This window comes from Erythrolamprus reginae, chromosome 12 (genome assembly GCF_031021105.1).
Source record: "Erythrolamprus reginae isolate rEryReg1 chromosome 12, rEryReg1.hap1, whole genome shotgun sequence".
In the NCBI taxonomy this organism is placed as follows: Eukaryota; Metazoa; Chordata; class Lepidosauria; order Squamata; family Dipsadidae; genus Erythrolamprus; species Erythrolamprus reginae.
Genome location: NC_091961.1, coordinates 24,870,601 through 24,883,117, shown reverse-complemented (window position 1 = coordinate 24,883,117; position 12,517 = coordinate 24,870,601). Strand labels below are relative to the sequence as shown.

The 12,517-nt window shown below is 43.0% G+C and overlaps 1 protein-coding gene across 4 annotated transcripts in view; it reads left to right on the top strand.

The window, feature by feature from the left end:
• APLP2 (amyloid beta precursor like protein 2) overlaps nucleotides 1-10,760 on the top strand; it is a 112,341-nt gene extending 101,581 nt beyond the window's left edge. For all 4 annotated transcript variants that reach the window (XM_070765459.1, XM_070765463.1, XM_070765460.1 and 1 more), the window contains 4 exons: nucleotides 3,667-3,749; nucleotides 3,966-4,043; nucleotides 6,531-6,686; nucleotides 9,067-10,760. In XM_070765459.1, the coding sequence (XP_070621560.1) occupies nucleotides 3,667-3,749; nucleotides 3,966-4,043; nucleotides 6,531-6,686; nucleotides 9,067-9,168 (419 nt within the window). In that variant the 3' untranslated portion in view covers nucleotides 9,169-10,760. The remainder of the gene's footprint in view (nucleotides 1-3,666; nucleotides 3,750-3,965; nucleotides 4,044-6,530; nucleotides 6,687-9,066) is intronic.
• The last annotated feature ends 1,757 nt before the right edge of the window (nucleotides 10,761-12,517 follow it).

The window sequence follows — 12,517 nt, the reverse complement described above, 5'->3', positions numbered from 1 at the left end:
TATATATATATATACACACACACACACATACACACACACACATATATATGTTTTTTTCTATTGGATCAAATCCCAGTAAGGGTATCGCTAGCTGATGAGGCCAGAACAAGGTTGAAATAGCGCTGTCCTAGTCTCCCTTAATTTTAAAAATTCAGCAAAAAAACATGTGACACACAGACGTGTGTGTGTGTGTGTCACATGTTTTTGCTGAATTTGAAAATTAAGGGAGACTAGGATATATCTATTTCGGCCTTATTTTGGCCTCATCAGCTAGCCCTACCCTCACTGGGACTTGAACGTGCAACCTTTTGCCTTGTAAGGCAGAGAATTAACCTCTAGGCTCCAGTATCCAATCCCTTCAGCTGTGTGTATATATACATATATGTGTGTGTGTGTGTGTGTGTGTGTATAATTTTAGGGTAATTTTATTTGGGGGTTTGTTGACGTCATTTAGTCCAATCTCATATAATGGACGTCATTTCATCCATTTTTTTTCCTAGTTCGTTTTAGCTAAAATGGTAGAACTACCGTATTTCTTCTTTGCTTCCCCCCCCCCCCCCTGGTTTCTTTATAGCTTACTGCTGTTTCATTCTTGGCCTGCTAGAGCTTTCCCCCTGAGCACCAGTCCAATTAAGGCTGGTAAGCTGGATCTAATGGCCCCCATTTAGACTCTGCAACAATCAGATAAAAGCTGGATGCTGGGGATTGATTGTTGATTGATGGCCTAGGTATTTTCTTTTCTCTTTTCTTTTCTTTTTTGGAAGCTGGGAATCATTTGACTTTGAAGGGAGGGAAATGTAGTTTATGGCAGCCTTGGAAAGCAAGCTGAGCAATTCCGAATATGTTTGGAATCCGAAGGAGTGTTTTTAGACACTGCGAAGAGATTTTTTTTAAAGGGATAAGCAGTAAATGCAGATGTCCTTGAGACTGCCTTGGCACTGTGAAATAATTAAAAAGAATGGGGGAATTCTCCCAAAGACAGCATTATGTCTAATAGATATTGACTGATTGATGCCTTCAATCTGTGGTGACCCCTGAAATTTATTTATTTTTTATTTATTTATTTAATTTATTGGATTTGTATGCCGCCCCTCTCCGTGGACTCGGGGTGGCTAACAACAGTGACAAAAAACAGAATGTAAAAATCCAATACTACAACAGCTAAAAACCCTTGTTATAAAACCAATCATACACACAAACATACCATGCATAAATTGTAGAAGCCTAGGGGGAAAGAGCATCTTAATTCCCCCATGCCAGAGGTGGGTTTTGAGGAGCTTACGAAAGGCAAGGAGGGTGGGGGCTATTCTAATCTCTGGGGGGAGTTGGTTCCAGAGGGTCGGGGCCGCCACAGAGAAGGCTCTTCCCCTGGGCCCCGGCAACCGACATTGTTTAGTTGATGGGACCCGGAGAAGACACACTCCGTGGGACCTAACTGGTCGCTGGGATTCGTGCGGCAGAAGGCGGTCCCTGAGATAATCTAGCCCGGTGCCATGAAGGGCTTTATAGGTCATAACCAACACTGTACATTATCTGTACACACACCTCAAGAGTTTGATATTCAGGACTATGAAAATTTGGGATGGTTTGAAGATAACGAGGGTCCGCCCAGAAAGTAACGCACCACATTTTTTTCCTTCAACATTTGTTTATTGAACACAATGAAACTTACACACAAGAAAGAATGATGTTTCTTCTATACTTCCCTATTTTTCCACATAATCTCCGTCCCGTTCTATGGCCTTCCTGCAGGGAGACACAAGGGCATGTATGCCCTGTCCGTACCACTCCTTGTTCTGGTCACAAAGCCATTTCTGCACTGTGCGAATCACCTCTTGACCCCCACCCTCTGTGCCAAGCGACTAACCGTACTTATGTGGACTGCAGATTCTCCATAAACTGTACACAAACGTTTGTGAATGTTCCCAACAGTTTCTTTCTCGGCAGTGAGAAATTCAATGAGAACTCGCTGCTTGTAACACACATCACTTACAGACGTCATTTTGAAACACTGCTGCAGCTAAGCTGTCTGTCTGAAGAAATAATAATAATAATAATAATAATAATAATAATAATAATAATAATAATTTATTGGATTTGTATGCCGCCCCTCTCCGTAGACTCGGGGCGGCTAACAACAATAATAAACACAACATGTACAATCCAATAATAAAAAACAACTAAAAACCCCTATTATAAAACCAAACATACACACAAACATACCATGCATAACTTGTAATGGCCTAGGGGGAAGAGCTATCTCAACTCCCCCATGCCTGGCGGTATAAATGAGTCTTGAGTAGTTTACGAAAGACAGGGAGGGTGGGGGCAGTTCTAATCTCCGGGGGGGAGTTGGTTCCAGAGGGCCGGGGCCGCCACAGAGAAGGCTCTTCCCCTGGGGCCCGCCAAACGACATTGTTTAGTCGATGGGACCCGGAGAAGGCCAACTCTGTGGGACCTTATCGGTCGTTGGGATGCAAAATTTAAATGTGCACTCCTGATAATTCAAATAATGTAGATCTAAAGTTTTGCATTCATACCATTACTGTAGGCTGAGAAAAAAAATGTGGTGCATTACTTTCTCAGCAACCCTCATAGCACCAACATCTTCTGCTATTAATTTGAATTAATTTAAGGAGGTTTGGTTCCTCCATAGCCACTTATAGTGGTACCTCTACTTACGAACTTAATTCGTTCCGTGACCAGGTTTGTAAGTACAAAATTGTGTAAGAAGAAGCAATTTTTCCCATGGGAATCAATGTAAAAGCAAATAATGTGTGCCATTGGGGAAACCACAGGGAGGGTGGAGGCCCTGTTTTCTCCCAGGAGATTCCTAGAGAGGCCCCACGGAGGCTTCTCCCCACCTTTTCCGGCCCTGTTTCCTCCCAGGAGATTCCTAAGAGGCCCCACGGAGGCTTCTCCCTGCCTTTTCCAGCCCTGTTTCCTCCCAGGAGATTCCTAAGAGGCCCCATAGAGGCTTCGCCCTGCCTTTTCCGGCCCTGTTTCCTCCCAGGAGATTCCTAAGAGGCCCCACAGAGGCTTCTCCCGCCTTTTCCGGCCCTGTTTCCTCCCAGGAGATTCCTAGAGAGGCCCCACAGAGGCTTCTCCCTGCATTTTCCGATTACAGTTTCGGAGGCTCGGGTTTGTAAGTGGAAAATGGTTCTTGAGAAGTGGCTAAAAAATCTTGAGCACCCGGTTCTTATCTAGAAAAGAAAGTAGAGGCGTTTGTAGGTAGAGGTACCACTGTTCTGTGAACTCCACGTGCTGTCAGGGAGGGCATCTACCAGTAAGCACTCTATCTAGTAGTCCCCTCCTACTCTACCCCGAATTACTTAAGGGATGAGAATCGTAAAAAGAGGAGAAGAAAGTAGAACTTGTACAGAAAAATCAATTTAGACTGTTACTGGTTAGTAAGAAACAACATGTATCCTTGAACCTCCTGGGTAGCTTTTCATTTTCATCATGTAATCTGCTCAACAATCCCCTCGCCATTGTCCATACTTCGTTTCTTTAGTTTAGTGTAACATTGAGCATCCTTCTCTGACATGCGCATTAAGAAAATGGAACTTGTAGGCGCATAGTTTGACAAAAATGATTTATTTATTTTCTTGCTTTTGCTGGATTTGTTTGTTTGTTTATGTCATGCCTAATGTCTTTGTCATTCAGGGTCTGGCCTGGTGGATCTGGATGGGCTGATCGGAGCAGAAGAGAAAGTGATTAACAGCAAGAGCAAGCTGGATGAGAACGTGGTAGGTCCATTTGCGCAGAAATTTGCATGGGAAAACTTGTGCCTTCAATGCTAAGCTTTTCGGGATTTTTGCTAAACACGTGAAATATGTTCTCTTGAAGATAACTTGGCTGTAGAAGTAGCAGTCTCTGGTGGAACTCCGCACAAATGCAGAGTATTACGGCTCCTGCCGTTGTTAGCGCCTCATAAAATTCTCTCTCTCTCGTGATTCTTTCAGGTGATTGATGAGACACTTGATGTGAAGGAAATGATTTTCAATCCTGAGCGAGTTGGTGGATTGGTGGATGACATTCCGGTATTTATTAATTCATTCATTCTTCATTCATTCATTCATTCATTCATTCATTCATTCATTCATTCATTCATTCATTCAACTTCTATGTTGCCCAATCACAAAGGACTCAGGGAGGCTTACAACAACAGTATGATTACAATAAATAGATACAAAACAGTAAAAGAAATCGAACATTATCTAAGGTTAAAACATTAACAAACTAAAACCCCTTAAAAATTATTATAAGAAATGGCGGTCACACTCATATATATATATTAACACCCCCCCCCCCCGGGTAATGGATGGACAGATGGAATTGTCCTTGGGAGGCAGAACCCACAGCCACTCCGTCTTATCCGGGTTGAGTTTGAGTCATGGCGCTAGTGTATGTGCACACACCCTTTTGACACACAAAGCAAAAAAGGTTTGCCACCACTGCGTTAGATCTTGGGTTCCTCAAAAATCCTGTTTATTGGGTACATTATATTGGCACCGTCAAAGGTGAAACCAGCACTGAGTAATTCCCATGTTTTTGGTATAATTAAAGAATCGATACTGTCCACCCCGCTTGTGTGTCACAGGTCACCTGAGCCAAGCAAGCAGGCGATGAACTTCTCCGCACTCCCTCCTGCAGTTACACGTCAGGGTTCCAAGTCACACATCCCATTTAATAAGATCTCCGAGGCAGGCAGTTCCTCAAAGAACATTTTATTTGGAACATATCAAATTGGTACGATCCTGGTGAAAACCCGGCTCTAAACCTTGTCATTTACCCCTCCCGCCCCCCGAGTCTCCAGTCACAATCAGCATACATTTTAGTTGCTAGGTGACCAGACTCCACCATTTGAACACCTGCACCAACATCCTTGATTCCCAGGAGAAAGAATTTTATTTAGGCTACAACACCCCAGCTATCTCTATATCCCGCTCCTTGGCTCCAGGCTACGTCAGCCCTGAAGCAAAGAAATTTATAAAAAAGGAAAATGGCCCAAATTTCAGCCACGTTCAGGTTTGATAACACGTTGATTTGACCTTGCTTCTCCGGTGCCTTATCGTTGTTTTGTCTGGCACATTGGAGGAAAACGTTCTACATTCCATAAGTGTGTATCTCTCCCCCTTCGCCCCAAAGTATGGCAACTAAGAAGCAAAGCAAGAAAAATGAATCTTCAGCTAGAGTTGTGACACCCTTTTTCTCCAGGTGGATATCGAATCCTGTAAAGAACTACAAGCAGTCTTCAACTTACAACAGTTCATTTAGTGACAATTCAATTCAATTCAATTTACTAGATTTGTATGCCGCCCCTCTCTGAAGACTCGGGGAGGCTCACAACAATGATAAAAACAATATTATAGTGCAAACAAATCTAACATTAAAAAGAAATATATAAAACCTTATCATATTAAAAACCAGACAACACATACATACCAAACATAAAATATAAAGAGCCTGGGGGAAAGGTGTCTCAAATCCCCCATGCCTGGCGGTAAAGGTGGGTCTTGAGTAGTTTACGAAAGACAAGGAGGGTGGGAGCAATTCTAATCTCCGGGGGGAGTTGATTCCAGAAGGCTCTTCCCCTGGGGCCCGCCAGACGACATTGTTTAGTCGACGGGACCCGGAGAAGGCCAACTCTGTGGGACCTTATCGGTCGCTGGGATTCGTGCGGTAGCAGGCGGTTCCAGAGGTACTCTGGTCCAATGCCATGTAGGGCTTTAAGGAGAGGACAGCTTTTTAGGACAGCTCAAGCGGCACTGAAAAGAGGGACTCACTAAAATGGGGCAAAACTCACTTAGCAACATAACTTTTGGGCTCACTTGTCACCATAAGTACAGTGATACCTCGTCTTACAAACTTAATTGGTTCCGGGACGAGGTTCTTAAGGTGAAAAGTTTGTAAGATGAAACAATGTTTCCCATAGGAATCAATGGAAAGGTGATTAATGCGTGCAAGCCCAAAATTCACCCCTTTTGCCAGCCGAAGCACCCGTTTTTGTGCTGCTGGGATTCCCCTGAGGCTCCCCTCCATGGGAAACTGCACCTCCGGACTTCCGTTGCCAGCGGAGCGCCCGTTTTGCGCTGCTGGGATTCACCTGCTGGGATTCCCCTGCAGCATCACAAAAACACAGAAGTCTGGAGGTGGGGTTTCCCATGGAGGGGAGCCTCAGGGGAATCCCAGCAGCGCAAAAACGGGTGCTTCGCTGGCAACAGAAGTCTGGAGGCAGGGCATCCAAGCGGTAGCACTGGGTTTGTAAGGTGAAAATAGTTTGTAAGAAGAGGCAAAAAAATCTTAAACCCCGGGTTTGTATCTCGAAAAGTTTGTATGACGAGGCGTTTGTAAGACGAGGTATCACTGTATCTGGATTGAGTGATGCAATTATCTCAGAACAGGAACATCACCTGCTGCATCACATGTTTGTGGCAGTACTAAAAAAGAGCTTCTCAAATGTGTTTGCCCATGTGGACTTCCATGCTTCAACCTCTCTCCCTGTTATATTCTTCTCCCTCTTACAGAAAACTGACCGTTCTATGCGCGATGACTTCAGCTTCAGCAGCAGCGCGCTCATCGGCCTTCTGGTGATAGCAGTGGCCATAGCTACGGTTATAGTCATAAGCCTGGTGATGCTGAGAAAGAGGCAGTATGGAACCATCAGCCACGGGATTGTAGAGGTGAGAGAGGCCTCGCGTTAACCGGGAGGCCAAGCCGAGCCAGGCTGGTAGAGAAAACGAGTTGAATCATTACTGTGCCAGCAAAGATGTGTTTTTAAGTCCTTTCGAAAGGCCAAGAGGGACAGTACGAATCTCAGGGGGGGGGGAGTTGATTCCAAATGACTGGAGCCACCACAGAGAAGGCCCTTCCCCTAGGAAGTTCAGGGCACTTCTTTTCAAAGATTCGGACTGGGAAATGAATTTTAAATGTGAAAACGCCTAAGAATATTTTGGTTCGCACAGTGTTTGCAACCCAGTTGAAAACTCTGCGCAATGGGAGTCAGTCTAGAAATGAGATAAGTTACTACAACGAATCATTTCTTTAATTTGTCTAGCCATCTCTATGCTAGACAAATTTTTTTATTATTATTATTATTTATTGGATTTGTATGCCGCCACTCTCCGAAGACTCCGGGCGGCTAACAGCAATAATAAGACAGCATATAACAATAATCCAATACTAAAAACAATTAAAAACCCATTATAATAAAAACCAAACAGACATACAAACATACCATGCATAAAATTGTAACGGCCTAGGGGGAAAGAGTATCTCAGTTCCCCCATGCCTGGTGGCAGAGGTGGGTTTTAAGTAGCTTACAAAAGGCAAGGAGGGTGGGGGCAATTCTAATCTCTGGGGGGAGTTGGTTCCAGAGGGCCGGGGCCGCCACAGAGAAGGCTCTTCCCCTGGGCCCGCCAAGTGACATTGTTTAGTTGACGGGACCCGGAGAAGACCCACTCTGTGGGACCTAACTGGTCGCTGGGATTGGTGCAGCAGAAGGCGGTCCCTGAGATAATCTGGTCCGGTGCCATGAAGGGCTTTATAGGTCATAACCAACACTTTGAATTGTGACCGGAAACTGATCAGCAAATTGTCTCACGTATCCCAGCAGCCAGTCAGATCACACCGAATCGGCCTTCTCCCGGCCCCATCAGCCAAGCAATGTCACCTGGCAAGGCCTAGGGGAATGGCCTTCTTTGTGGTGGCTCCAGTTCTTTGGAATCAGCCCCCACCCCCGAGATTCGTACTGTCCTTCTTGGCCTTTCGAAAGGACTTAAAAACACACCTTTGCTGGCAGGCCTGGGGACGTTGAGCGTTGACATTCTGCTCCGACTTTGAGTATGATTGTGGTTGAATGAATTTAGTTGAATGGTTTCAAACTGTCTGGAGTTTTAACTTGATTTTTATGTTTGGGTTTCTCAAAGCTTGTATTTTGTATCTGTTTTTACTTTGTAAACTGCCCTGAGTCTGCTGGAGAAGGGCAGCCTAGAAATCCAGATAGGTAGGTAGGTAGGTAGATAGTAGATAGAGTAGATGGGTAGATAGATAGAAAGAGAGAGAGAGATGATAGATGATAGATAGGTAGGTAGGTAGGTAGGTAGAGTAGATGGTAGATAGAGTAGATAGATGATGGATGGATGGATGGATGGGAGAGAGAGAGAGATGATATATAGAGAGATGATAAATAGAGAGATGATAGATAGATAGATAGATAGAGAGTGATAGGTAGGTAGGTAGGTAGGTAGATAGATAGATAGATAGATAGATAGATAGATAGATAGATAGATAGATAGATAGATAGATAGATAGATAGATAGATAGGATACTGTAGGTAGATATATAATCACCCAATCTATTTGCTACATTCAAACCAAATCTCCACCCCCACACTATATACTAGGAAGAAATGACAGTTGCAAACATTCCATTTTACAACAGCACGAAGCTGGATAGATAGATAGATAGGATACTGTAGGTAGGTAGGTAGATAGAGAGAGAGAGAGAGAGAGTGGTAGGTAGATAGATAGATAGATAGATAGATAGATAGATAGATAGATAGATAGATAGGATACTGTAGGTAGGTAGATAGAGAGAGAGAGAGAGAGAGGTAGGTAGGTAGGTAGATAGATAGATAGATAGATAGATAGATAGATAGATAGATAGATAGATAGATAGATAGATAGATAGATAGATAGATAGATACCGTAGATAGATGCGGTAAACAAGCATTAGGGTTATACTTCATCCATTTGTTATGGATGCTAAAGCTGTTGGGACTTAATCTCCAGAATCTGGTGCTGTTACATAAAGAGCTTGGCTGTTTTCCCACAGATGTTTCATTACACAACTAGGATAGTGCTCTGAAGATGCTACCTAGTGGTAACATCTAGTAACATCTGGTAATGGAACAATACATGAAGCTTCTGCAAGGTAATTTACCACCCCTGAGCTACAAATATTCTCTTGTATTGTTACCAGTAGAAAGACTCTATTAGTCAAAATAATCTCTTGGCTGGTTGATAGCTTCTTCTTCTTCTTTCTTTTTTTCCACCCCTTAAGGTTGACCCAATGTTAACTCCAGAGGAAAGGCATCTGAACAAGATGCAGAACCATGGCTACGAGAACCCGACATACAAATATCTGGAGCAGATGCAGATTTAAAGGGTTTTGACATGGTTGCATCCCTGACCAGCAGATGTTTAAGGGGAGAAAGGGCCAAAATAGTCCATTGTTTTGGATCAACTACTGACCAACTGTTGTTTGAAGAGGACCTCATCTTACATTCGGAGTTCCTGGGTCATTTAAGACTTAAATTACTACTGTAGAATTTCAATTTCCATTCTTTAAAATGGGCGAGGAAATGGTAATATAACAATATATGATATATATAAAGCATAAATGGGAAGATGGATCTATTGCCGATATTTGAGATGTAATTTTTTTCCTTTTATAAGAAACCTAATCTAACGAGAAATCCCAATGCTGTTGTATTGTCTAATAACAAGCTCTCAATATACATGAGAAATATTGTTTTATTTCTGATTCTCTGCTTGCATATTCCGGGGTATTTGTACCAACCATGTTGTATAAAGAGATAATTTAGTGGCTCTTTGGTCATTTTGGCTTGCAGGATTGTAAGAACCTTCTTTCATTCCAATCAACCAACCAACCTTCCTTCCTTCCTTCCCTCCTTCCTTCCCTCCAACCTTCCTTCTTCCTTCTCTCCTTCCTTCCTTCCCTCCTTCCTTCCTTCTTCCTTCCCTCCTTCCTTCCTTCCTTCCCTCCTTCCCTCCAACCCTCCTTCCTTCCCTCCCTCCCTCCCTCCCTCCTGGGTTTTTGACAAAACAAACAATATAAACATTATGGAAAATTTAAATACATTCTTCAATGCCAGTGACCTGTACAATTTCTGCTGCTGTGTGGCTTGGTTCCCCAAAAATCTAGAGCCTATAAAGACGAGAGGGGAAATTGCTCTCTCGTTTTAGGATCTTTGTAGTGGAATTATTTGCCCAGGATTCGAGCAGATTAGGATTATGCACTTGCCTTGCTTTCTGAATCCAGTCCTGCTATAGAGTTGGAAGCTTTGACGTTTGGATTCAGCCCTTCCTTTCCAGCATACCTTCTCCTTTTAGCCTTGCCTAATGTAAGCAAACCTTTCTTGTTAATGTGTGCCCCCCACCCACCCTCCTCCTCCTCCTCCATCCAGGGTCACTCATGATCATTACAGGTTTGGAAGGCTGATGGGTCTTCCCAAGGAAGTTGGCGGAGGCAGAGGCATGGCGTTGTGCTTAAACAGAGCTATCGTCCTGCCTTGGAAAAAAAAAATAAGGCAGACATCTTAAAGCGAAAGAATTATGGACCTACAATGTGGCTTGTCATTGTGTACAGCTTTACGCGCACCACAGGGAGGAATTACGTTTGAGAAACCGAAGAGGAAGGAACCGTCACGGGCACCGACATGTCAAAAGAATTGCTCCATTAACCATCATGTCTTTGTAATGCCTGTATAGTTGGTGTTAATCCTCACAGCATTCTTTTTTTTTAATTCTCTTGAGTTCTGATAAGCCTGTGTTGTATTTTCTTCCCCACTCTCTTTTTTTTTGGGGTGAATTTTGTTTTGAACTTCCACCCTTCCCGTATATAATTTCTCCTCCCACTATGCACAAATTTACTTAACCTGCAAATTCCCTAGTGTGGTCTGTGGGGAATGTAGAAAAATTTGGAAACTCATCAATAAACTCCTTTAACTTCCAGTTTCTGATTCCAGTATATATCCCTGTGTGCGTTAGTTAGGGTCAAACTGTAGCTTCAGTCAGTCAGTCAATTATCATATTTATTTTCTCTCCCTCCCTCTTTCTCTCTCTCTCTCTCTCTCTCTCTCACACACACACAAATAACTTCCAACTCCTCAGTACAGAAATTTTTTTTACCGTAATAATAAGTAGTGATGGGCAAACCAAACTCGCACAATTTGGGTCCGTACCGAATTTTGCGGTATTTGGTATGCTGAACCCGAATATTTTTGAAACTTCGGGCAAAGTTTGGGGTCGCGTTCGACGTTCGGAGCTTTGACGTCACCGGCAGGTTGTTAAGGACGCCAAGGTGATCACTTCCTGGATTCCATGGAATCCAGGAAGTGATCACCTTGGCGTCCTTAGTAACCTGCCGGTGACGTCAAAGCTCCGCCCCCGGAATCTCTTCGTGGGAGGGATTCCGGGTTCGAGTTTGGGTTCGGTTCGGGTTAGGCCGAATTTTGCATAAAGTTCGTTCGAACTTGCCGAATCCGAACGCCCTTAGGTTCGCCCATCACTAATAACAAGGTAATCATAAGATAATCATTTACTCTTAAGTTGAATGTAACATAAGCAATAATTCAGTTTAACAGTTTATATAGTATTTCTACAAGCTTAAACAAATTCAGTAACCCAATCATTAAGTCAAAAATACTTATCCAAGATTTTAAAAGTAAAGCTAAACAAAATCTTTAAAAGTCAGTCAGTCAATTCTCTCTCTCTGTCTGTCTCTATCTCTCCTCTCCCTCCCTCAAGTGTTAGGGCTGTGATTATGCCAGAGACTTTAAGCTGGAGAATTATTGGCAGTTGAAGTCCACAAGTCTTAAAGTTGCCAAGTTTGAAGACCTCTAGATTTGGCAATTGGGAGCCAAGAAAATGAACGCTTATAAATAAAGGAATGTTAAGCTTCATTATTAGCCCAAACAAACATTTAAAAGTATAACATGAAAAGGATGCCTATCAAACAAGACGATACTCAAATCTCTTACAAGCTTACTAAGAGCTCCTTAAGGACAGCACACAACTCAAAAGGGTACCACTTGCTTGCTATAGTGCCCAACGCTAGGGTTTGATCAGAAACCTCCAACAAACAAGGTTTTTTGTCTTCATGGCCCTGGGTAACTTGATCACACAGCAAGACCTGACTTTGGGTAGCACATGAACTGGGGTGGGAATCAAAAGTCTTGAGACCTGCAGTGGGAAAAGCTTGGAAGCTCCATAAAGATCCCTCTAACCTTTCTTTACTCATAGAAACAAAGAAGACTGACGACAGAAAAAGACCTCATGGTCCATCTAGTCTGCCCTTATACTATTTCCTGTATTTTATCTTACAATGGATATATGTTTATCCCAGGCATGTTTAAATTCAATTACTGTGGATTTACCAACCACGTCTGCTGGAAGTTTGTTCCAAGGATCTACCACTCTTTCAGTGAAATAATATTTTCTCACGTTGCTTTTGATCTTTCCCCCAACTAACTTCAGATTGTGTCCCCTTGTTCTTGTGTTCATTTTCCTATTAAAAACACTTCCCTCCTGGACCTTATTTAACCCTTTGACATATTTAAATGTTTCGATCACGTCCCCCCTTTTCCTTCTGTCCTCCAGACTATACAGATTGAGTTCATGAAGTCTTTCCTGATACGTTTTATGCTTAAGACCTTCCACCATTCTTGTAGCCCGTCTTTGGACCCGTTCAATTTTGTCAATATCTTTTT